The sequence below is a fragment of the Saccopteryx bilineata genome, chromosome 4, assembly GCF_036850765.1.
Source record: "Saccopteryx bilineata isolate mSacBil1 chromosome 4, mSacBil1_pri_phased_curated, whole genome shotgun sequence".
Taxonomy (NCBI): Eukaryota; Metazoa; Chordata; class Mammalia; order Chiroptera; family Emballonuridae; genus Saccopteryx; species Saccopteryx bilineata.
Genome location: NC_089493.1, coordinates 290369152 through 290394547, shown reverse-complemented (window position 1 = coordinate 290394547; position 25396 = coordinate 290369152). Strand labels below are relative to the sequence as shown.

The following is a 25396-nucleotide window of genomic DNA, read 5'->3' as shown; positions in this document are numbered from 1 at the left end:
AATACTAGGCACGCTAAGGAATGATTCAACTCGTGACAACCAACACGTACAGCACGCTTCCTGTGTCAGGCCCCATGCTGGGGGTTTTAGTACACTGCTGCCTTTGCTCCATAAACCAAGCCGCCAACGTGGGTATTAGCTGGTGAGGTGAGGGGGGTCAAGAGACTCTTCCAAGGTCCCATGACTGGGATGTGCTGCAGGAACACATCGTCGGTGCTAATTCACGGTCGCCGGGACCTCCGCGCCTCTCGCAGAAGGGAGACGTGTTCCCAGTGCCGCACCCGCGGGCCCCACAGTGCCGCTGGGCACCAGAGTGCACACCGGGCAGGGGGTGATGGATGGAGACTTCTTCCTCCTCTGTTGTTTCCTCTTTTTAAAAAAACACTGTATAATAAATTTACTTCCTAACGATTTTTGAGTAAACCACAATGACCACAATTTCAAAATCATTAATAATTCATGTCTAAGGGCCACAACATGATATAATTTCCACAGGCAGGAACCATGAATACTTGTTAGCGATGAGGCTGAGAATATTTCTACCAGCTACATGGAAAGTATCTACCGACTTGAAGTCAACCATCAAAGATACATTTTCCAGAAATGATTATAACCCTTCCAAAGCCTCAGTTCAAGATGCCTCTTCCAGGAAGTCTTCTCTTTCTCCTCTGGCACCCCTGAGACTTTACGTCTGTCTTCTCTAGGCTGTCTGTCACTCTTTCCTTCGATACGTGCCTGTCTGTGTCTGTGAGCAGGCTTGGAAGGCTGGAGAACAGGGAGGGCCCCCTTCGGGCAGGCACGCGGCGCTTGGGGAAGCGCCCGGCAGGCACGCGGCGCTCGGGGAAGCGCCCGGCAGGCAAGTGGCCCTCGTGGAAGCACCAGGCCGAGGGCGGCGGGTTGGTGACCACCCGTAAACCACTGCTTCTCAGCCGTGGCTGCACCTTGCAACCACTAGGAGAATTTAAAAAGTCTGATGCTGGGTCACAGCGATTCTGATTTAACTGGTTTGGAAAGAAGCCTGAATACCAGGGTGTTTAAAAGCTCCCGGGTGATTCCAACGTGCAGCAATGTTTGTGAACCACTGTCACAAAGCACTTGGCACAGGGCCTGGCACAAGGCAGTCGCTGACACCTGTCTGCAGTCGAGCAGGGATGGGGGCAGGCATGGCAGACTGGAGGGCTTCTGAGACAGGGGGCACGGCCTCAACAACAGCCATCCCCCACTGTTGCCTTAAAGAACAAATGACCTGCTGTCATTCTCCATGTTTCCAAAGAAGCCAAAGGCTGCATTTTTATGTGAGATCTCCAATTTTTAAATGTGGATGTCTAATTCTAAAGCATTGTAGTAGAGTACGAGCCCCATAAAACACACCGCTGGGCTGAATTGGGACTGGCACGCTCATGAGAACAGCTGCCCATCCTCTGCCGTGTTGGCCCACGACCACTCAGAGACGTACCCACTCCCCACCCACGATGGGAACCACATGGTCACTGGCCGACATGGGAGCTGGCCCGTGTAACCTCATGGCCCAAGGAACACAGTGGGGACACGTGTGTCCCCATCTGCTTGTTCTAAGCAGTATGTCTTCTTCTTGCCATTCGTGGGGACACGGCCTGATCTCTACCTGGCGTCTGGGTGAGGCACAGAGCGGCCGGGAGGGTAGATTTCCCCGGGGGGCGGGGAGGGATGCAGAAAGAGGTGGATGGAAAAGGCATGCTACAACATGGCAGGATGAACACCCTGGCAGCTTATCCATTTTTTTCTCTTGTATTTCTAACCGAGCAAAAGCCCAGTTAAGAGAGTTGGCACCCTCTTTCTTAGAGAGCCTGAACCATCTCAAATATCTCTCAGGGTTGAAGCTGGATATTGTGATAAACAACCCCATTTTCTGCTTCCTCTCACTTCAAGCCACTTTTCAGAAGAGGAGTGTGGTCTGAAATGCTCTTGGACATTTCACTGACATGACGGGGTGAGTCCTGTGGTCAAGGAGGGGGTGGGGGAGGGAAAGGAGATTTCCATTAGTTGCCCCGTTGCCTGCCGCCCTGCTTCCTGGTTTCCCAGCTAACTTCTCAATGTGGACACGTGGGTTGCTGTTATTCCGTAACCTAAGATCTTGGTTAGGTTTAAAAGATTAATTCCTGGCTTAGGCGGGCTGGTCCTCACCCCTGTTCCCGTCGCAGAGAGAGAGCAGCTGCCTGCAGCCTGGGATCACTCCCGTTCTGGCTCTCTCCCCTCACCCCTGTTCCCGTCGCAGAGAGAGGGCAGCTGCCTGCAGCCTGGGATCACTCCCGTTCTGGCCCCCTGCCCTCACCCCTGTTCCCCTCGCAGAGAGAGAGCAGCGGCCTGCAGCCTGGGATCACTCCCGTTCTGGCCCCTCCCCTCACCCCTGTTCCCCTCGCAGAGAGGGAGCAGCGGCCTGCAGCCTGGGATCACTCCAGTTCTGGCCCCCTCCTCACCCCTGTTCCCCTTGCAGAGAGAGAGCAGCGGCCTGCAGCCTGGGATCACTCCCGTTCTGGCCCCCTCCCCTCACCCCTGTTCAGTCGCAGAGAGAGGGCAGCTGCCTGCAGCCTGGGATCACTCCCGTTCTGGCCCCCTCCCCTCACCCCTGTTCCCCTCGCAGAGAGAAGGCAGCTGCCTGCAGCCTGGGATCACTCCCGTTCTGGCCCCCTCCCCTCACCCCTGTTCCTGTTGCAGAGAGAGGGAGCAGCGGCCTGCAGCCTGGGATCACTCCCGTTCTGGCCCCCTCCCCTCACCCCTGTTCCCCTCGCAGAGAGGGAGCAGCAGCCTGCAGCCTGGGATCACTCCCGTTCTGGCCCCCTCCCCTCACCCCTGTTCCTGTCGCAGAGAGAGGGAGCAGCGGCCTGCAGCCTGGGATCACTCCCGTTCTGGCCCCCCTCCCCTCACCCCTGTTCCCCTCGCAGAGAGAGGGAGCAGCAGCCTGCAGCCTGGGATCACTCCCGTTCTGGCCCCCTCCCCTCACCCCTGTTCCCCTCGCAGAGAGGGAGCAGCAGCCTGCAGCCTGGGATCACTCCCGTTCTGGCCCCCTCCTCACCCCTGTTCCTGTCGCAGAGAGAGGGAGCAGCGGCCTGCAGCCTGGGATCACTCCCGTTCTGGCCCCCTCCCCTCACCCCTGTTCCCCTCGCAGAGAGGGAGCAGCGGCCTGCAGCCTGGGATCACTCCCGTTCTGGCCCCCTCCCCTCACCCCTGTTCCCCTCGCAGAGAGAGAGCAGCTGCCTGCAGCCTGGGATCACTCCCGTTCTGGCCCCCTCCCCTCACCCCTGTTCCCCTCACAGAGAGAGGGCAGCTGCCTGCAGCCTGGGATCACTCCAGTTCTGGCCCCCTCCCAGCGCCCAGGGCTCTAGGACTCTGCAGGAGACGGCACACCTGCGCCTGCTTCCAGAACCATCTCCCTACCAGGAAGGAGCAGGAGAGAGCACCCTTGCTCAGCCCCCAGACTGCCCACTGGGGCTGACACTTAGACCCTCGCGGCAGCAGCAAGCGCCCCAGCTACCTCCCAGCCGCGTGCCAGGCAGGTTAATTGAGTAAGAAAACCCACACTGGCTGTTTTGGCTGCAGCTGAGGAAAGAGACGGGGAGGGGATGAAAGTCACAGCAGAGTAACCAGGGGCTCTTCGCAGTCCAAACCCTGCAGGCCTCCTCGGAGCCCGCTGCGCGGGAGACCGCCACAGAGGAAGCAGAGCCCAGACAGAGACGAGCCTGGTGGTCATTATTGGGACCCTGGCCTCGGCAGAGCTGCAGAAATCCCCTTTCCTCATTAGAAGTGGGTCACTCTACAGTCAGGAATGTTAGGATACAAGCACTGGTGAATTTCAGGACTGCTCGATATTTATGATGAGCTGTACGCCTTCATGGCCCTGCGCCCTCTGACACTAAATAAGACTCAAATGTAAACTCCCACGAGCTCCAGGCCTCCCTGCGGCAACCTGGGGGCCCCCGCGCCACTCTCCATCTCAGGCTCCACGGTCTCCTGTCTCTGTGACTCTGACCGTGCCCGCCACTTGACCTGGAAAACTCCTACCCCTTTAGGAGACAGCCTACACACCAGCTTGTCCTCTCACTAAATCAGCACTTTCTCACCCTGTGTGGTAATGATCTGTTACACTTCCCTTCCAACTCTACTGTGTACTCCCTAAGATCAAGAACTGTCTCGCCTAACCGGTGGTGGCCAGGTTCAAAACCCCGAGGTTGCCGGCTTGAGAGAAGGCTCATCCGGGATCACCAGCTTGAGCATGGAATCATCAGACATAATTCCATAATCAAAGGTTGCTGGTTTGAAGCCCAAGGTCGTTGGCTTGAAGCCCAAGGTCGCTGACTTGAGCAAAGGGTCACTGGCTTGGCTGGAGCCCCCAGGTCAAGGCATGTATGAGACGCAATCAATGAACAACTGAAGTGCTGCAACTATGAGTTGATGCTTCTCATCTCTCTCCCTTCTTCCCTTTCTCTTTCTCTCTCTCTCTTTCATGCAAAGAAATAAAATAAAAGAACTGTCTCACCCATGCCTTTGTCCCAGCCCTGCCTGGCACAGAGCAGGTGGTTTCAAGCATGGCCACAATATTTCATAGATTTCCCATCAAGAAGTGAGACCTATTTCCCAACCCCTCGAATCTGGGCTCACCTGTTCCTTACTTTGAAAAATAGAAAGTGGCAAAAGTCACACTATGCCAGTCCTGACCCTAGGACTCAGAGGTCCTGCGGTTTCTACTTTCAGACTTTTGAAGCCTTGGACCTCCTTATGACTAACTTGCTGGAGGAAGAGAGAACATTGGAGAAGTAAAGCACCCTGATACTCAGTCAGTCCCTGGGTGACAGCTGTTAGTTACAAATGCATAAGTGAGCCCAGCTGAGGTCAGCAGAGGCTGGCCCGTCAGTAGAACTGCCCAGGTAAGCCTAGCCCAAATTGCAGACCCACAGAACTGTGAACTAAATGCATAGTTGTTTTAAGTCAGTAAAACGTGGGGTGATTTGTTACACAGACAAAGCTAACTGATACATTTCAGCAAGAGATTATTGCTGCAAGTGACACTGGTTGATAACTCCGGTTGCCAACTATCATTTAATCAGGATTCAAGAGTGGGACTCAGAGAGAAGGCGATCCAGGAATGCTCAATCCCCAGCCTGCCCCCCACCCCGGTCCCTTCAAATAGCCGCCTCCCACCAGCCCTTGCCAGCGACACATTTACCTCCTTTTTCTCCCGTGAGCAGGATCGGCTTCTCTCAGCCTTTCGCAGAGTCTGACCTGTAGCAGTTCGAAAGCAGAACCAGAAATGAAGGCTGTTTTAGAACAGCTAGTTTATCACCACCAAAGCTTTTTATTTGCAAACTGGATCAACGGGACCAATCATAATCAAGCGATTTTAAGAAAACGCAGCCTATTATTATAATGGGAAAATGGTATACTCTTGCAATAAAACAACAGCAAGGAAATGGTAATTCATACACTCATAATATTTGACTATAATGATCAAAGCCACAGCTCTTTAATCTAGAACATTACCTGCACTCTACAAGAGCCAGTGGACTCTAGTTTTCCCAGTCGAATTGCATTTTTATTAAATCGTTTGGATTATATAAAATGACTTCACTGTGTGCATACACATAACCTCTGATGATTGATTGCACCCCAAAGTGCTGCACCAGATCCCCAAACTCACACCCATAGGTGACAGTACAAATGTGAATTAGTGGGAATCACCCGCCTTTCACATAATGGGCCATTTCAGAGAAAAGTGTTATTTTGCTCAGAAAACTAGAAGACTAACATTTGAAGGCATGCATAAATTCAACAGATCGCCACTAGAACGTTTGTATATGCTGTTCTAAATGCAGTTTTCAGAACTCTCATGGAAGCGTCCATTATAAAAGTTTCCTTGACAGAAAATTAATGGATTGCCTCGGTTCTAAAATAGAAAATGATAGCGACTGCGCATTGTCAAGGTGTCTCCCAAATTGTCCAGCTTCACTCTCAAGTGGCTATTTATGAGAATGCCACAACCTCACGTCCCATTAGCCAAGAGCACTCAGAAGGCAGGGGCAAGCAGCTGAGTGATGGGTGATGGAGAGGCAAGAGGTGGGGCCGAGTCTCAGAGGAAGACATCCGTCCGTCTTTCGGCATGGTCACTTCCAGGGGGTCCACACGTGCGGGGGCACCATGGGGGTAGGGCTCACAGCTGGCAGGAAGCAGAGGTCAAGGGATTTTGCTCTTTCTAAGAAGATGGAAGGGAATAAGGGAAGAGCAAATGCCCAAAGAGGAACCTTTGGCCCAACTTTGGGGCCAATATATTCAAGGATTTAGAAAAGAGACACATAGAGGCTTCGGAGGAGACCAAAGATTATACAGTATCATGGGATGGTAGCACCTCTCGCGTTATCTGCGCAGCCCTGACGACACCCTGAGTGGCCCCCGTCTCTCTTCCTCTCCTCCCCAGCCCCGGGGTGGGACCCCGGACCCTCTCCTCCCCAGCCCCAGGGTGGGGCCCTGGACCCTCTCCTCCCCAGACCCAGGGTGGGACCCCGGACCCTCTCCTCCCCAGCCCCAGGGTGGGACCCCGGACCCAGCTGCAGCCGGTCAGAATCCTCGCCGCAAGAATTTGGAATTGGTTCTGAGAGACAGAGAGGTTAAGAGGCCCAGAGCAGGATTACCTGCGTGAATGAGCTTTGATGCTGTGACCAGCCAGCCACCTGCCTGGGGACAGACTAACAGAGAATGCCAGGACAGAATGGACTTGTCTGAAACTGACCACAGGCCTGCCCTTGTGTTCCACAGACCCACTCGGACTATTCGGTGCATGTGTGTGTTCTTTCTTCCTTCCTTTTTCGTTCTCTCTCCCTCTCTCCTCCCTTACTTTTTTTATTTATGTACTGTTTTTTTTGTGTGGTTTTTTTTTTGGCCTTAAGACAAAACCCCAGGATTCAGGGATGAGAAATAGCCCCAGAAAACGTACCATTGCAGTGCAGGATGTCGGTAGTTGGAGAGGGTGTATGCGTGTGGGGACAGGGGCTATATGAGAACTACTGTACCTTTATTTTTTAGGAAACAGCCCAGGATAAAGGGATCATGTGATCTGAGTCACTGGGCCAATTTCAGCCTGACCTCCTACCCCTGAGGCTCTGGTGCAGGAGCCAGGGTCAGGTGGCCAGCTCCCACAAACCCTTGTCCACCCTTCCTCAGGCTGTCAGTGGGGGGACACACCAGGTAGCACAGGCCACGTGACACAGAGCCGGGAGCTAGCAGACGGGCCTGGAGCTGGAACAAGACAGAGTGGGCTGGAGGCCAGGGGACAGACAGGATGTTTTTGGCAGCGGAAGTAGTTCTGAGCCAGTACGGTGTCAGGAGGGCCGAGCGGGCCCCAGAGAAAGGGCAGGAAGCAGGAGGGAAGCAGAGTTAGGCTCGGTGAGCACTAGCTGAGGTCCTTCCTGTGCTGGCTGGACACGCCGGGAATCTGGCCCAGTGGACAGCTAACCAGTTAGGGCACCCTGGGTAAGTCGCCGGCTCCACCAGGACCTCTAGGAGCCATATTTTCTTCTTTAAAAAAAAAAAGTTTGGCTGAATCACCTCCAGGTTTGCTTTTCATCTATAAAATTCTGTTATACCAATAAGAAACAGTAAAAAACAAAAAACAAACAAAAAAAATAACACTAAGGTGGGCCATAAAAACAAAATATTAATACAAAAACACAGAGCTTAACCACTGAAATATGAAAGCAAATCTCTCCACTGGAGTTAATTAGAAGCTTCTTTATTCATTAAGTTGGAAAATAATTTGCTTATTTTCCAATGAAGATAATTTACTCTAAGTACATGCATTTGTTATCTAATGCCCCTGTCCTCACACCACAGAGCCTTTCTCTCCTCCAGGTCACTCGCTCGACAAGGATGGAGGGCACCACGCCTTGTCTGCCGCCCTCAGCTTCTCTGAGTATCTTCCTGCCTGTGTGCCGTTTTATCCTCACAACACTTTGCGGGGTGGGGGGGCGGAAGTAACATTAACATGTATACTACTTGCAACATTAAGGGGATGTTCCTCTGCATTTTGCAAGGTGACCCACCAGATTCAGCCATGAAACAGTAAATAAGGCCAAATGTACATGATACCTGTGTACCTCACTCTATAAAGCAGATGTGTGCCTAGGGAAAAGATAAAAAGGAGTGAATACCCTGAATTTTGTTAATGATAATACCATCCTCCCACTTACGATTTGAGATTTTTATCCGCACTTAGGATTTATGCTCAGTGGTAGGAAAACTCTGACATGCAGTTCTACTTTGCTCTGGAGGCAAATAATAATATTCATCACTACCATTTAGAGGGGAGTCATAGCTTCCTTGGATGGTAGCTTCTGAAGTCATCAGGCAAGGGAAACTCAGCCTCCGAATTACCCCTGAGCAGGAGGCGTGAACCACCCGTCTCCAGGACACAGGCTTCCATAGCTGCCGACGACCACGCACGTGTAATATTTGATGCATATGGAAATGTATGATACATGATGAAATGCATATGCACAGTATCACTTGATGGCATTTCTAATTAAACTAGTCATACTGTAATTACTCTCTCCCTTTCCTCTGGGGGTTGGAGGCGAGCGGCGGGCTGGGGACAAGAGCAGGGCATGGAGTTCACGCAAGCTCAACGCTGTGGCCGCAGCTCCGCCGTCCTGGACGCCTGCTACGCACCAGCGCCACACACGGGCTGCATTCCCTACCCTCACCACCACTCCGCTAGAGCCCGGGTCAATAACCTTTTTCCATAAAGAGCCAGACAGTAAATATTTTTTACTACTCAGCTCCACCACTGCAGTGTGAAAGCGGCCATCGACACTGTGCAAACCAATGGGTGCGGCTGTGTGTTCCAATAAATCTTTATTCACAGAAACAGACAGCAGGCTAGATTTAGCCCACAGGCTGCAGTTCTCTGACTCTTGTCTTAGATGGACACTATTATTTCCACTGCTCCAAACCAATGAGGGGATGAAAACACTGGGGGTGAGGGATCGAGCCGCCTGCTCAGTGTCGCCGGAATGCCGCCTGGTAACGGCAGGGCCCCGCATGCTCCTGATCACCATTGTCACTATCACATCCTCAGCATGAGCGCCAGCATCCTCACTGTCATCACCAAGACCACCAGATCACCGTCACCACGACCGTGTGAGCTCACCTTAATAATCAGGGTTTGCTGTGTGCCCTGCACTGAGCTCCAGGCTAAGAACATAAACCAACGCGTTCACTTTTTTTTTTTTTTTTGACAGAGACAGAGAGAGAGTCAGAGAGAGGGATAGATAGGAACAGACAGACAGGAAGGGAGAGAAATGAGAGGCATCAATTCTTCGTAGTGGCATCTTAGTTGTTCATTGATTGCTTTCTCATATGTGCCTTGACCGTGGGGCTACTGCAGACCGAGTGACCCCTTGCTCAAGCCAGCGACCTTGGGCTCAAGCTGGTGAGCTTTGCTCAAACTAGATGAACCCGTGCTCAAGCTGATGACCTCGAGGTCTCAAACCTGGGTCCTCCACATCCCAGTCCTACACTCTATTCACTGCGCCACCCCCTGGTCAGGCTCAACTCATTCACTCTTGACAGCTACCCTATGAAGTAGGTGCTACCATTATCCCTCTTGCCAGAGGGGGGCACTGAGCCCCAGAGAGGCTCGGACACTTGCCCGGTACCACGGAGCTGGTGAGTAAAGGAGCCTTGATTTGAATCTGGGCAGTCTGGCTCCAGGGCCCACACACCTATCCGCTAAGCACCCTACCTCTCAGTCCTCAGCTCTTTAAAGACGAGTACAAGGCCCTGGCTGGTTGGCTCAGGGGTAGAGCGTCAGCCTGGCGTGCGGGGGATCCGGGTTCGATTCCCGGCCAGGGCACACAGGAGAAGCGCCCATTTGCTTCTCCACCCCCAACCCCCTCCTTCCTCTCTGTCTCTCTCTTCCCCTCCCGCAGCAGAGGCTCCATTGGAGCAAGGATGGCCCGGGCGCTGGGGATGGCTCCTTGGCCTCTGCCCCAGGCGCTGGAGTGGCTCTGGTCACGGCAGAGTGACACCCGGGAGGGGCAGAGCATCGCCCCCTGGTGGGCAGAGCATCGCCCCTGGTGGGCATGCTGGGTGGATCCCGGTAGGGCGCATGCGGGAGTCTGTCTGTCTCTCCCCGTTTCCAGCTTCAGAAAAAGAAAAAAATAAATAAATAAATAAATAAATAAAATAAAGACGAGTACAAGAAGGTCACAATGTGCTGGGGAGGGAGTCTGACATAAGGAATTGTTTCTGTCACACAGCCTTTTAATGTACTTTGGTCTCCCAAAGCAATTAATAAGGGGATTAGAAGAAAATGATTCCTCAAGGGTAAAGGAAGCTGGAGCTCCTGGTAGCCAGAGAAATGCCATAAAATGCCAACCGTGGAAAGGCAAACGAGGCAGTCAAAGCTCACCCCCCACCTACTCAGGTGAAATGCTCGGCCTTGGTTGGCAGGTTTGGGCTTTGGAGAAAAAAGGTGAGTCAGTGAAAACCCTACAGGCAAAGACGTCCCTGCAGGGACCTCCCCATTACAGAGGGGTTTTGAACAAAGAATTTGTTTCTCCCCACTGGGCTGATGGTGCTTCTATTAGATCATTTCTTCTGTTGTCCAAATATGAGGGCTCACATTGCCCTCACTTCATATATCTATGTCATTTACTTTAAATGACAGATGCTCCACTGAGATGCCGCTTTCTCTCACCTATCTGATTGGCAAAAATTCAAAGGTTTAACACTGTTCTGTTGGCAAGAGCAGAGAAGCAGGCGGGCGCATTTGAGCATTGCTGGGAGGAGTAGAAAATGGCACAGCTCTTTTGGAGGGTGTTTTGGCAATTTCCTTAAAAATGCAAATGCTCCCTGACCAGGCAGTGGTGCAGTGGATAGAGCGTTGGACTGGGATGCTGACGACCCAGGTTCAAGACCCTGAGGCTGCCAGCTTGAGCACGGGCTCATCTGGCTTGAGCAAAATAAAAAATGCTCACTAGCCTGACCAGGCGGTGGCGCAGTGGACAGAGCGTCGGACTGGGATGCGGAGGACCCAGGTTCGAGACCCCGAGGTCACCAGCTTGAGCGCGGCGACCTCGGGGTTGAGCTCATCTGGTTAAGCAAAAGACCACCAGCTTGAACCCAAGGTTGCTGGCTCCAGCAAGGGGCTACTCGGTCTGCTGAAGGCTCGCGGTCAAGGCACATATGAGAAAGCAATCAATGAGCAACTAAGCTGTTGCACTGTGCAATGAAAAACTAATGATTGATGCTTCTCATCTCTCTCCGTTCCTGTCTGTCTGTCCTTGTCTATCTCTCTCTCTGACTCACTCTCTGTCTCTGTAAAAAAAAAAAAAAAAAAGCTCACTAGCTTGGACCCAAGGTCACTGGCTCGAGCAAGGGGTTACTCGCTCTGCTGAAGGCCCGCGGTCAAGGTACATATGAGAAAGCAATCAATGAACAATGAAAAACTGATGATTGATGCTTCTCATCTCTCCGTTCCTGTCTGTCCCTATCTATCCCTCTCTCTGACTCTCTCTCTGTCACTGTAAAGAAAAAAATATGAAAATGCTTTTCCCTTTGAGCTAGCAATATCACTTCTAGGAATCTCCCCTCCCCAAACAGGAAACAAATGCACGCACAAGGTAGTCACGTGTTGACTGTATCATAATTTACAGTAGCAAATATTAGAAATAACCCATAAATCTGAGAGTACGGACTGGCTCAGTAAGTATGGTGAATCCACACAATGGAATGGAATACTATGAAGTTAGCAGAAAGAATAGGCAAGCTCATTATTATCTTACAGATGGCCATATACTAAGTGAAAAAAAATCAAGGGCTAGAAAGTATATGTAGCAATTTTTCTCTAAGAAAGAGGGGAAATAAGAATGGGTATTAACATCGGCTTTTCTGATTCCCTGAACCCCCTGCAAACACCTGCACAAATGTGACTTCTCAATGTATCATCTTTGTATCGTTTTTATTTTTGAATAGTTTGTTTGGATCTATATTCTATTCAAGAAACTAAAATAAACTTACACTATTAAATGTCCAAAAGGCTAATTCAAGTTTCTAAAAGATATGATACAATGCGAAATGCTGTGGACCTTCCCTTCTGGGGTCTGAGGGGGGTGGTCCGCGCAGGTGAAGGGGCCGCCATGAACCCGGGCACCCGGAGCTTGCGGGAAAGAGAACACAGTATTTTCAGAGCACGAAGAAGGCGTTCTTTTAAGAGATCCATCCGTAATGCACGGGAGCTAAGAATGAAATGACAAAATGGTTTCTGGAAACAACAATTTCTTAGCTAAGCCAACAGGCTATTGGTGACCTGCTCGCGTAGTTGAGGGTAAAGTTTTTATGAAATGGCTAGATGGGATGAGACATGAAAAAGAAAAAGGAAAGGCAAATTGAGACCTGTGGTCATGGCTGTCTGAAATCACGCTTTCCCAGCGCTCCTGAGCACCGCCCACCAGGAGTTCCGCCCCAGCAAAGGGCTCTGGCTCTGGCCCTCTGAGCACGTGCAACAGCAAAGCCACCTGGCTCAGAGAAGCAAAGGAACCCGTGGGAGAGGACAGAGCAAGGAGGAAGAACGTGGGTTAGCAATGAGTCCGTCCACCTGCTAAGCCGGCGTTGCCTCCGCCCTGCTGCCCACCTGGCTGCCCGCACAGCCTTCCTCGGTCCCAGGGATGGGAGCGCCCGGCTCCGCTCCATTGCTACCCCCACCCCGCACGCCTGCAGCCCCAACCCAGCTTCCTGAACCTTGATCCTGACTCCAGCCTTCAGCCTTTGCAGAGACAAGTGTGGCGGAGTGCGTGGACGGGGCAGCCTGGAGAGCAGCTGCCCAGCCTGACAGAGAGTCACCCTGTGCCTTCAGCTGCAGGTGTCCCTGCAGGAATGTGGGCTCGGTTTTGTGGGATTATACTTTCCAGAAGTCCAGTTTTATGAGAAAGTTTCTCATTTTTATTTATTTATTTTTTTTTTATTTTCCTCTTCTGTATTTTTCTGAAGCTGGAATCGGGGAGAGACAGCCAGACAGACTCCGGCATGCGCCCTACCGGGATCCACCTGGCTCGCCCACCAGGGGGCGACGCTCTGCCCACCAGGGGGCGATGCTCTGCCCCTCTGGGGCGTCGCTTTGTAGGGACCAGAGCCACTCTAGTGCCTGGGGCAGAGGCCAAGGAGCCATCCTCAGCGCCCCCGGGCCATCCTTGCTCCAATGGAGCCCTGGCTGCGGGAGGGGAAGAGAGAGACAGAGAGGAAGGAGAGGGGGAGGGGTGGAGAAGCAGATGAGCGCTTCTCCTGTGTGCCCTGGCCGGGAATCGAACCCGGGACTTCTGCACGCCAGGCCGACGCTCTACCACTAAGCCAACCGGCCAGGGCCAGTTTCTCATTTTTAAACGCTGACAAGTAATTAAAAAAAATTTTTAAGCTCTGTACAACCCCAACCAAACAGGCCTCTACTTTCTAACCTAAGAGGTTACTGGGCAGAAGACCGAAAAATCACGGCGCCTCCCATCTGTCTGGATGCCATGGACGCTTCTATTGGCGCGGGGATCTCTTTAAGGGAATCTCATCATAATAACAGAAATCTATTAGACAAAGAGCGCGGCAGTGGTAAAGCCGGGTAAACACTGGCTGTGAGACCCGTTCTCCTCTTCATTCCCCGGCCCGCCCCCAGGCCGGCTCTGGGCCTTTACTTACACCCCGTCTTCTGAAAGCCTGAAACAATAACGCTGTCACTCTTCCTTTGCATTTTCTGTGCTAACTCCAATTCCCAGGGCCCGCTGTGCTGCCAAAGTACCTGAGATAAACAAGTCAGGCTAAGATCCTCTTGTCCTTTCCAAACTTAAACAACAGCTGGCAGCTGGCAATGGTTCTTTATAACCGGCAGACTGATAATCTGTGCCTTTGCTCGGTTGAGAACTGCTTGGCCATGCATTCTCTGGCCGGCCTCTAGATGGGGGCCTGGGGGTGACACTGTGCAGTGGAAAGAGGGTGGGCTGTGGGGTCGGCTTGTCTGGTTCAGCCCCTCGTGACCTGTTTGGGAATCCTAACTGTCCTCATCCCATCACAGTCCACTGTTTTGGTTAAGAACGTTCATGTGAAACACTTAGAATAGCGCCCTGTGCGTAGTAGGCACTTAGCACTCAGTAGTTCCCTCCCCCAGAAACAGCTGGCTCTCTGGATCTCAGCAAGTCCCGCTGCAGCCTGGCACCCACACCTGTCCACCCCTCTCCCTCGTCCCTCGGAGAGCCCCGGTATCTGCTGCGCTAGCCACCTGTAGTCCCTTGCTTCCGCTATGGCTGGACTGATCCCACAGAAACCATCTAAAAACAAGCCTGCGTCGCCTGTCTGCTTGGTGCTGCAGTGTCTCCCTCTGTCCCTCCTTCAGTGCGCTCACACCCCAGCGGCCCTGCAGCTCCCCCTCCCAAATCCTCCTGCTCCTTGGACATAGGATTCCTTCCTGCCTGAGGCCTCGGCCCTCAGCCTCTGGGTCTTCGCATCAATCAGATCTCAGCCGGAAGGGACTGACCACAGAGTGGCCTGGTGCCCCATCCTCCCTACCTTAATCTTCTCTGCACAGCTCTGATCTGATCTCTTTCTTGGTGATATATCTGTGGTCTGTCTCCTCCACTACGTTTCAGCGTTGTGAAATCGCGAGGCCAGCGTCTGGCTTGCTTGTCACTGAACTTCCCACACCTGGAACAGTGTCCAGAATGGAGCAGACATCAGGCCTTTCTGGAATCGATAACGGAGGGAATGACCGACTTTCTGAAGGGACAAGGTCGGAATGGACAGGAGGCACGCTGACTCCGGGGACTCCTAGGAAGACTTCACCTTCTCCCCCTGCTCCTTTCGGGATGGTGGCGTGAAATACGACAAAGTGAGGTTAATGCTCCATTGGAGATCATTGAAAAACATTGATTTTTTTTTTTATGTGAAATTAAGTAAATGCCACACTCCTGTCATCTAATCAGTGCTCTATGTGACAACGTGCTTCTAGGCATAAATGGACTCTGGTCTACTTCTGTTTCTACCATACAAGGTCCCAAACCCATTCCCAGCCCACACCCCACCCCAGCCCCATCCTCCCTTCCCAGCCCTCCACAGAATGCAAATGAGGACATTGCATTTGTGAAAACACAGGGTGTGGCAAAAGCAGGCTTACAGTTTTGAGTACGTAAAACAGTTTATTCTTGTATCATCGTTCTTTAACTATTGTATTATTTCCACACAAACAACTGTAAACCTACTTCTGCCCCACTATGTAGGGGTGTATGTGTGTATCCAAATCCAAGTGTCTTCTGAGTGTTTGTATTCCGCACCCCGCACACACACAAAAAATGATCTGCCAAACGTCGGAAAACAAAAGAAATGGTGCGTGAGATTCCCCTGGAGTCCAGAGGGAAGAGGTGTGTGTTTTCTCGTGAGAGCTATTTTTTTCCTGAGAGCCCAGCAAGTGCCAGGCACCATTTTAGGTTCTTGAGAGGGATGAATTTACTTGATTCTTAGCCCTGTGGGAAGGTCCTACTATTCATCTCTGTTTTATAATTTAGAAGTCTAGCCTCTGAGAGAGGAAGTAACTAACTCCCCGGAAGCCAGACGGGGTAAGAGGAGTCCTCAGAACCCTAACGCCCTCAGTTTCATTCAGCCAGCTCTGTGTGTCCCGCTGCTCTCCAGAATGTGGCCCCGAGGGACAGTGAGCACAGGGAGAGACGGAGAATAAATGAATCCGATCCTCTGTCCTGGTTAGTCATGGTTCTAGTCGGCAGCTCACAATGAAATCTCCATCTCAAAGGAAGCAAGTTGCAGAGCTTCCCGAGGAGTGGGCTCATTAGGAGGAAGGCCCTGGGGGTGGGGGAGCCCACCGGACTGAATGACCCTGGGCCTCTCCTCCCGCTCCTGGGCCACCCTCAGGGGCACGTCGTTCCCCAGGGCTGGGCCTCGGTATCCGATCAACAACAGCGACTAGATTAGATCTACAGGCTGAGCCCAGCCCACAGACATTTGTCTGGTCTCCATAACGTTAAAGCAATTTTTATTTTTCGGCCAACATTTAAATCTTGGGAGAGTTCACGTTTAAAAATCCTGAGTTCTAGAATCTGTTAAAAAAAAAAAATTAAAAGATCTGGCAACACAAAGCCTACATTCCTGCCTGGCAACAGTTGTCAGGAGCGGAGGACAAGGACCTGCCAGATGGCACGGTGCCCTCTGGCTCCACCCCACAGGTTGTCACCCTGCCACTCAGGTCAAGTCCAAGTTGCCATTTATCAGCAGGTCTGAGAGGGTTTTCTTCCCCTAAAATGTAGGTGAAAGTGACGGCTCGTGTCCACGTTTCCAGCAAAGCGGGTACCGACACCCGCACCAACATCATCCTCCCGCAGCTAACGCGGACACGTGCTCCGCCCGCGCGCCCGGCCTTCCCGCCGATTCCAACAACCCTGGAGGAGGACATAGTTATCATCTCTGTTTCATAGATGACGGAGAGCTGAAGAAAGACACATTTCGAGAAATGAGTAGACGACACATTTCTTTACAAAAATGAAGACTACTCCCAGGTATGCAAAGTGCACTTAGGTGTTGAAAGAATGCGGCAAAAGGCTGCACGATGAAGTCAAGCCCGCCTGCCGCCGTCATTTCTATGACCTGCCCGTTCCCTGCAGGCCTCTCAACTGTGACCCCTGCATGTGTCCCCAAAGTTCTGAAATAAATACGTCCGTCACCAAAATGGGATCCTGGACTAGATGTCAAGTCCCTTCCAGCTCCAGCTTTCTGTGATCTCAGGTGGGTTCATAAAATGTACCTAATTAGCGTGGGACTCCTTAGAGAGGACACACACACACACACACACACACACACCGAAACGCACCGTCACTTACACTTCAGAGAAGTGTGGTGGTGCGCGCGGGGCACCAGACATCTGTGCTTCTCCAGCTTCCTGCCAGGTGTTACATTCACCCAGAACTTTGCTGTCCTCAGAGGACATGTCAGTCAGGGGCTGTCTCAAGAGAATCCACCGCTCAGGATGGTCAAGGTAGCATTGAGTTGCGAAGTGCGAGGGACAGGGACTTCCCCGCGACAGGAAGTGGGGGCAGAACAGGACTGTCACTGACTGGAGGGAGAACAGAACCCAGAGGCTGTGGGATGCAGGAGAGGCAGCTAGGGCAGGGCGTGTGGAGGACCAGACTGCACTGCTCCGAAGGTCACTGCCTGAGGGAGCCGTACGTGTCCACCAGCGCAGCTCCAGGTGTCTGGAACTTTGGCCGGGAGGCTTGGCTGCAAGGGCCTCTTCTCTGTCTGCTTTTTTTTTTTTTTAATTTTTTTTTTTTTTTTGTATTTTTCTGAAGCTGGAAACGGGGAGAGACAGTCAGACAGACTCCCGCATGCGCCCGGCCGGGATCCACCCCGCACGCCCACCAGGGGGTGATGCTCTGCCCCTCCCGGGAGGCGCTCTGCTGCAACCGGAGCCACTCCAGCGCCTGGGGCAGAGGCCAAGGAGCCATCCCCAGCGCCCGGACCATCTCTGCTCCAATGGAGCCTTGGCTGCGGGAGGGGAAGAGAGAGACAGAGAGGAAGGAGGGGGGGTGGAGAAGCAAATAGGCACCTCTCCTATGTGCCCTGGCCGGGAATCGAACCCAGGTCCCCCGCATGCCAGGCCAACGCTCTACCACTGAGCCAACCAGCCAGGGCCTTTTTTTTATTATTATTCATTTTAGAGAGGAGAGAGAGAGAGAGAGAAAGGGGGGAGGAGCAGGAAGCATCAACTCCCATATGTGCCTTCACCAGACAAGTGCAGGTTTCGAACCGGCGACCTCAGCATTCCAGGTCAACACTTTATCCACTGCGCCACCACAGGTCAGGCTCTCTGTCTGCTTTAAGGACTCCTGCCAACAATTCACTAAGGGACAAACTGGTTTATCTCCTTCCTGATTACAAGGTCAACCCAGCAAGCACTCACTGACATCTCCCTGGACCACTCACTGGGCCAAGTGTTGGGCATACAAAAGATCAAGAATGGGTCTCTGCCATCAATGAAGAAGAAAGGCATGGAGCCCACCACCGGCGATAGCACGACACCTGAGCAGCTACGCGTCCCTGCCGTGTGGGAGGAGTTAGTGCTGTCTGTGATGTCAGTCACTGTAATCTACAGCGTGGAGGTGACTCGAAAGAAGGGCACAGGTGGCAGGGAACACAGCACGGGCAAGGCAGGGAGGTGGGAAAGAGAATGGTGCGCTCAGGAGATGGCCACCTTTCCAAGGTGCCTTGGGCGGGGGTTAAAATTTCAGATGCAGGCAGGGGCAGGCCAATATTCTCAATGCAAAAAGTGAACGCATGTTGGCTGGCCCCACCAGTCAGAAGAGATCACACGGTCATTACATGTCAACTTTCAAGGAAACGGACGCTGCCCGGTGCTGAGAACCAGGACTGTGACAGAAGACAGGCCCAGTGGGGCCAAAGCACCCTTTCATCCGGAGACTGAAAAGTCCAGGTTTTTATGGGAAATCTTCATTTTTAAATATGGGGAAAGACAGCTATGGACCCAGTTCAGCCCAGTACAAAAACTCTGGGCTTGACAGTGGGTGGGTGACTATTTAAAGAATGAAGCTGGAGACCAGCAGACCAACCAAGGGACAGGGGCAAGGGAGAGAAACAATTCCCCAGTAAAATCATCCAATTAAATGTGCTATGTCCACAGGGCAACTGTTAAGACTACAAGGGTCAGGCTTTCCAAAACCCATGGGACATCAGTAGTCAGCCTGGTGGCCTTAAAGACAACTTATACTTCCTTATTCTTACATAAAGTGCTCTGTAAACAGTTCCAAGCTCCTCCTCCTTCTTCTTTTTTTTTTTTTTTTTTTTTGTATTTTTCTGAAGCTGGAAACGGGGAGAGACAGTCAGACAGACTCCCGCATGCGCCCAACCGGGATCCACCCGGCATGCCCACCAGGGGCGACGCTCTGCCCACCAGGGGGCGATGCTCTGCCCCTCTGGGGCGTCGCTCCGCCACGACCAGAGCCACTCTAGCGCCTGGGGCAGAGGCCAAGGAGCCATCCCCAGCGCCTGGGCCATCCCCACTCCAATGCAGCCTTGGCTGCGGGAGGGGAAGAGAGAGACAGAGAGGAAGGGGGAGGGGGTGGAGAAGCAAATGGGCGCCTCTCCTATGTGCCCTGGCCGGGAATCGAACCCCGGTCCCGCGCACACCAGGCCGACCCTCCACCACTGAGCCAACCGGCCAGGGCCCAAGCTCCTCCTTCTAACTAACCAATCATATTGCTCCTTGCATCCCTTTCCTATTTGGAAATAACGGTGTAGCTAGGGTCAGATCCTAAGTCCTCTTTAAACTGTGTTTACGCTTCCACCAGCCCAAAGGGCAGGCCTCACTTACAGACTCACTCCCCAGATGTGAGAACCTGGCCACACACTGGCAGTGACAGAACTGAGACAGCTCTTTGATGATGAATGCTTGAGTTTAGACTTTATTCAGCTGAGTCCTGGGTCTGCTTACTAGCTGTGTGGTGTAAATTGGGTACAATTACAGTGAGTATCGTACCACATCAAGAATCAGATTGGATCCTCTATGGCAGGAGTCAGCACTCTTCCTGTGAAGGGCCAGACAGCAAATATTTTTGGCTTTGTGGGCCGTATGATCTTTACTAATCAATTCTGTTACTGAAGCATGAAAACAGCCATAGACTGTTTATGTGCATTTGTAGGCAAATGGGCAAAGCTGTGTCTCAATAAAACTTTATTTACAGCCCTGGCTGGTTGGCTCAGTGGTAGAGCGTCGGCCTGGCGTGCCGAAGTCCCGGGTTCGATTTCCGGCCAGGGCACACAGGAAAAGCGCCCATCTGCTTCTCCACCCTTCCCCCTCTCCTTCCTCTCTGTCTCTCTCTTCCCCTCCCGCAGCCAAGGCTCCATTGGAGCAAAGTTGGCCTGGGCGCTGAGGATGGCTCTGTGGCCTCTGCCTCAGGAGCTAGAATGGCTCTGGTTGCAACAGAGCATCGCCCCCTGGTGGGCATGCCGGGTAGATCCGGTCAGGCGCATGCGGGAGTCTGTCTGACTGCCTCCCCAGTTTCCAGCTTCGGAAAAATACAAAAAAACAAAACAAAAAAACCCACCTTTATTTACAAAAAGCAGGCAGCGGGCCAGAGTGCCTTGGGACAAGCTAAGCCCTTTACAAATGTTACCTTCTAGGAACTTCCATATTAGATTGTAATTATCTGTTTATGTCTGGCTCTCTCATCAGACTGTGAAGTTCTTAAAGGCAGAGAATACTGTATATCCCCTAATTGTCCAGGTTAATCCTGGAGCAGGATTGTGACTTCAAATGCTGTGGGGCCCAGGCAGGTACCGGATACAGTGAGGGAAGCCAGCCCGGTGGGTGCTGGGGTGAGCTGGAAAGTGTCCCTCCTTCCCCACTCCACTTCCGCTGGGAGGAAACTGTGCCCACATGGAATTCTAATTTGGTGTTAACAGACTATGAATATTTTAAAGAAAATACCATAACCAGATATTTATGAGAAGTCTCCCAATTTTTCAATGTTAAGAACTAATTCAAAGTTTTAAAGAACAAACTCGATGAGGTAAGCATGCCTGAGGGCTATTTCCTCCGGAGACTCCCCATCTGTAACCGCTGGCATAAAGAATTCATTTTCAAATTTGCTACATTTCTACTTCTTGAGGATAAAAGAATTTTAACTTATAAAAATAGGAAATTAACTCCACTGAAAAGTCTGAGACGAGTACAGTGAACCCCCGCTTCCCCTTGGCCTGGCTTCCGCCTTACTCGTCTTGAAATCTCTGGATTCCGGCGCAGGGAAGGTCATGAAATATTGTGGAGTCACTGAGTGAGTGCCCTTGAGGAAAATAAGCAAAATGTTGTGTGCCGAGTCCCGTAAGCTAAAATGATGGAGGAAAGAATGCCGAAGATATCGAGAGAAAAGATCGGAGTCCGATTCAGGGCTGGGAGCCAGCGCAGGAAAAGGAGAATGGAAGGAGACAACATGGACCACACATTCATCTGCCTGCTGAATGCTTGCTTTGTTTTATTTTGTTGTTATTCTTTTTGTTTCTTTTTTGCTTGGTTTAAGTAGTAAGAGAAACGGACAGATCACCACTCGTCCCGGTAAAAACAATAGAAGAGGCCCTGGCCGGTTGGCTCAGCGGTAGAGCGTCGGCCTAGCGTGCGGAGGACCCGGGTTCGATTCCCGGCCAGGGCACACAGGAGAAGCGCCCATTTGCTTCTCCACCCCTCCGCAGCGCTTTCCTCTCTGTCTCTCTCTTCCCCTCCCGCAGCCAAGGCTCCATTGGAGCAGAGATGGCCCGGGCGCTGGGCATGGCTCTGTGGCCTCTGCCTCAGGCGGTAGAGTGGCTCTGGTCGCAATATGGCGACGCCCAGGATGGGCAGAGCATCGCCCCCTGGGGGGCAGAGCGTCGCCCCTGGTGGGCGTGCCGGGTGGATCCCGGTCGGGCGCATGCGGGAGTCTGTCTGACTGTCTCTCCCTGTTTCCAGCTTCAGAAAAATGAAAAAAAAAAAAAAACAAAACAAAAAACAAAACAAAAAAAACAATAGAAGAACAGGCCTGACCTGTGGTGGCGCAGTGGATAAAGCGTCGACCTGGAAATGCTGAGGTCACCTGAGGTCGCCGGTTCGAAACTCTGGGTTTGCCTGGTCAAGGCACATATGAGAGTTGATGCTTCCAGCTCCTCCCCACCTTCTCTCTCTGTCTCTCTCTCCTCTCTCCCACTTTGTCTCTCTCTCTCCCTTTCTCTCTCTTCTCTAAAATGAATTAAAAAAAAAAATAGAAGAACAGAAGAGACCGGCCACGCTGACTCCACACCTTCTACAAAACCAGACTGAGTCAACCGTTGCCCATTTTGCAGTTTGGGATTATTTAGACAAGCTAGGCTGAAGTTCATCTTAGCATTATTAATTCTTTGAGAGAGTTTGCTAAGCAAATGAACAGTGTAAACAGGGAAATGTCACATATTTGCTCTGGGGGGCGCAAAAGCAAGTGAGCAGCTTTAAAACCCTTTCTAATTATACTGATGTGCTGAACTTTTGTCTAATTATTATGTTCCTTGAAAACTGAGTAGAAAAAATAATTTTTTTTTCTAAACCAGCTCATATTTTGAAAGCACTGGAGGAAATCTGACTTTTACAGAAAGGTGACCATTTTCACGGGCAGAAAACTCACACACTGCCAAGTCATCTTGATGAAAACAAACAAACAAACAAAAGTCAAACATTGGTTATTTTTTAAACAAAGAATGAGCTAATTACAAAGATTATTTTTTGCTGGAGGACTTCCTAAGATTTCCTCCTCCCTCTTTTGTGGGCAGCGTGGAGGAAGTGCCCATTTGCAGAGTGACAGTGTTAGCTACCCGGTCAGAGCCGTTTTCCACGCCACACCGGGTGGTCGGTACATTCCTGCACAGTCTCATTGAATCCACACGGCAGATTCACCAATTGGTTACCAAACAAAACAAGGTAAGCGCCATCATTATCTCCATTTTACTGACAGGAAAAACAAGGCTTAGAGACACCTGAGTACTCAAATGAGATTCAGACCCAGGGCGGCCAGAAGCACCCCACCCCCACCCCCAGAACTACCAGCATTACATCACATTGCATCACAGAGCCCAAAGCTAAAACCAACAAGCCAGGAAAAATGTTGTTAAAAAGCAATGCGATCTCTCCTCCCTGGACACTGTCTGGGGCAGGGGGAGAAGGTATTTTCAAGACAAAGCACAGGCACCACAAATAAAAGTCATGAAGTTGCATAAAAATTTTAAAAAAAATTAAAAAAAAAAAGCGATGTGATCTGGACATGCAAAATAAACCCAACTACAATCCATCCAGTCTAGGGATATTTGGTAGACATTTAAGCTTGTGATTTTCAGAAGTAAACACCTTTCTAAAAAAGCCTGGCTTGGCTTATCTAGTTGGCTAGAACCACAATTCATCAAGGCGTGTATTGCTTTATCCAACAGATATGTGCCTATAAAACGGCACATAAGACAAAGTTTTAAAAACTGAAATAGAAAAAAGGGCTCCTTTGAATGTTTAATCTCAGGGCAAATACTTTCTTAAAGACAACAAAGGTCTCCCTTTTGTAACCAATCTGAAAATGATCAGGTTCTTCGATTGGGCCAGGACAATGTTCTAGAACAGCTGAAACGCGATCAATTAGACGTGACTGAGCAGACTTCTTGAAAATAGTCGACAGCCATGTTTCTCAGAGTGTGTTCCACTGATCCCGCGAGGAAAAGAGGTTCCCAAAGACAAACCTGGTTTTGTCACAATCCTAAAACATCTTCACTGTGTTAGTCATTGGTACTGAAGATGCAAAAGCAACAGTAGGTAAAACTGCCTGTCGCCTGAGTATCTACAGGCAGTGGCACTAAACGGTACTGAGTCAGTATTTTCTTTACTGCCATGAATTCACAGAAGAAACAAACAAAACATTTTCACTTAAGATTTTCCTGATGAAACGGTAAAAATCCATTTTGTTAGATCTCAACCCATAAATACATGTTTTTGATCACTCTGTGTGGAAAAAATGGGAAGTATACATAAAGCACTTCTGCTACAAACCCAAGTACAATGGTTGATCCCAGAAAAAAACTCAAATTGCCAGCAGAACTACCCATATATTGTATATTGTATAAAATGTCACTTTTAGATCAAAGATGGTGGCAGAGTAGGTAGAGGCTACACTCAGAGCTCCTGCAAGGACCAAACTGGAATTACAACTATATCATATGGGAGGAAGCGTCATAAACTTGAAACGCCATTATGTTGAGACTGTCGTATCCCGAGGGCCCCTTTACTGTGTTCATGGTAAGGAAGAATTAATATCATTAAAATGTCCATACTACTCAAAGCAATCTATATATTCAACACAACTCCTATCAAGATACCAATGGTTTATTTCACAGAACTAGGACAAATACTTCAAAAATTTATATGGAACCACAAAAGACCATGAATAGCCACAGCAATCTTGAGGAAAAAAACAAAGTTGGAAGACTCATGCTACCTGATATCAAACTATACTATGAGGCTGTAACAATCAAAACAGCTTGGTACTGGATTAAAAACAGAGATCAACAGAACAGAATAGAAAACCCAGAAATAAACCCATGCCTTTATGGTCAATTATTATTTAACAAAGGAGGCAAAAACATACAATAGGGTAAAGACAGTCTATTCAGTAAATGGCGTTGGGAAGATTGGACAGATAAAAATGTGCAAAAAAAATGAAACTAGGCCCTGGCCGGTTGGCTCAGCGGTAGAGCGTCGGCCTAGCGTGCGGAGGACCCAGGTTCGATTCCCAGCCAGGGCACACAGGAGAAGCACCCATTTGCTTCTCCACCCCTCCGCCACGCCTTCCTCTCTGTCTCTCTCTTCCCCTCCCACAGCCAAGGCTCCACTGGAGCAAAGATGGCCCAGGCGCTGGGGATGGCTCTGTGGCCTCTGCCTCAGGCGCTAGAGTGGCTCTGGTCGCAACATGGCGACGCCCAGGATGGGCAGAGCATCGCCCCCTAGTGGGCAGAGCGTCGCCCCATGGTGGGCGTGCCGGGTGGATCCCGGTTGGGCGCATGCGGGAGTCTGTCTGACTGTCTCTCCCTGTTTCCAGCTTCAGAAAAAAGAAAAAAAAAAAAGAAACTAGATTACATTCTTATACCATACACAAGTATAAACTCAAAATAGATTAAATGTTAGACTCAAAACCATAAGAATCCTAGAAGAAAATATAGGCAGTAAAATCTTGGACATTTCTCGTGGTAATATTTCTTCCGAAATATTGCCTCAGGAAAGGGAAACAAAAGAAGAAAAAGAACAAATGAAGACATCAAACTAAAAACTTGTTGCACAACAAAGGAAACCATTAACAAAATGAAAAGACAGCCACTGAATGGGAGAACATATGTGCTGATACATCTGATGAGGGGTTATAAGGGGTTATAAAACTTAACACCAAAGAAACAAACAATCCAAAAATGGACAAGGGTCCTGAATAGATACTTCTCCAAAGAGAACATACAGATGGCCAACAGACATATGAAAAGATGCTCAGTGTCACTAATTATGAGATAAATGCAAATTAAAGCCACAGTGAGATATGACCTCACACCTGTCAGAATGGCTATCATCAATAAATCAACAAACAACAAGTGTTGGCAAGGATGTGGAGAAAAGGGAACATTCATGCACTGTTGGTGGGAATGCAGATTGGTGTAGCCACTGTGGAAAGCAGTATGAAGCTACCTCAAATTTTTAAAAATAGAATTGCCTTATAACCCAGTGATTCCACTTCTGGGAATTTATCTGAAAGAAATCTGAAACAGAACTTTGAAAAAACATATGCATCCGTATGTTCAC

At 50.5% G+C, this 25396-nt stretch overlaps 1 protein-coding gene across 6 annotated transcripts in view; it reads right to left on the bottom strand.

Moving 5' to 3' along the window:
• KATNIP (katanin interacting protein) overlaps positions 1-25396 on the bottom strand; it is a 190532-nt gene that overhangs the window by 161999 nt on the left and 3137 nt on the right. For 4 of the 6 annotated variants that reach the window (XM_066275494.1, XM_066275495.1, XM_066275497.1 and 1 more), the window contains exon 2: positions 5201-5256. The exons of the other annotated variants lie outside the window; for them this stretch is intronic. In XM_066275494.1, coding sequence (XP_066131591.1) covers positions 5201-5256 — 56 coding nt within the window. The remainder of the gene's footprint in view (positions 1-5200; positions 5257-25396) is intronic. 6 annotated transcript variants of the gene reach the window in all.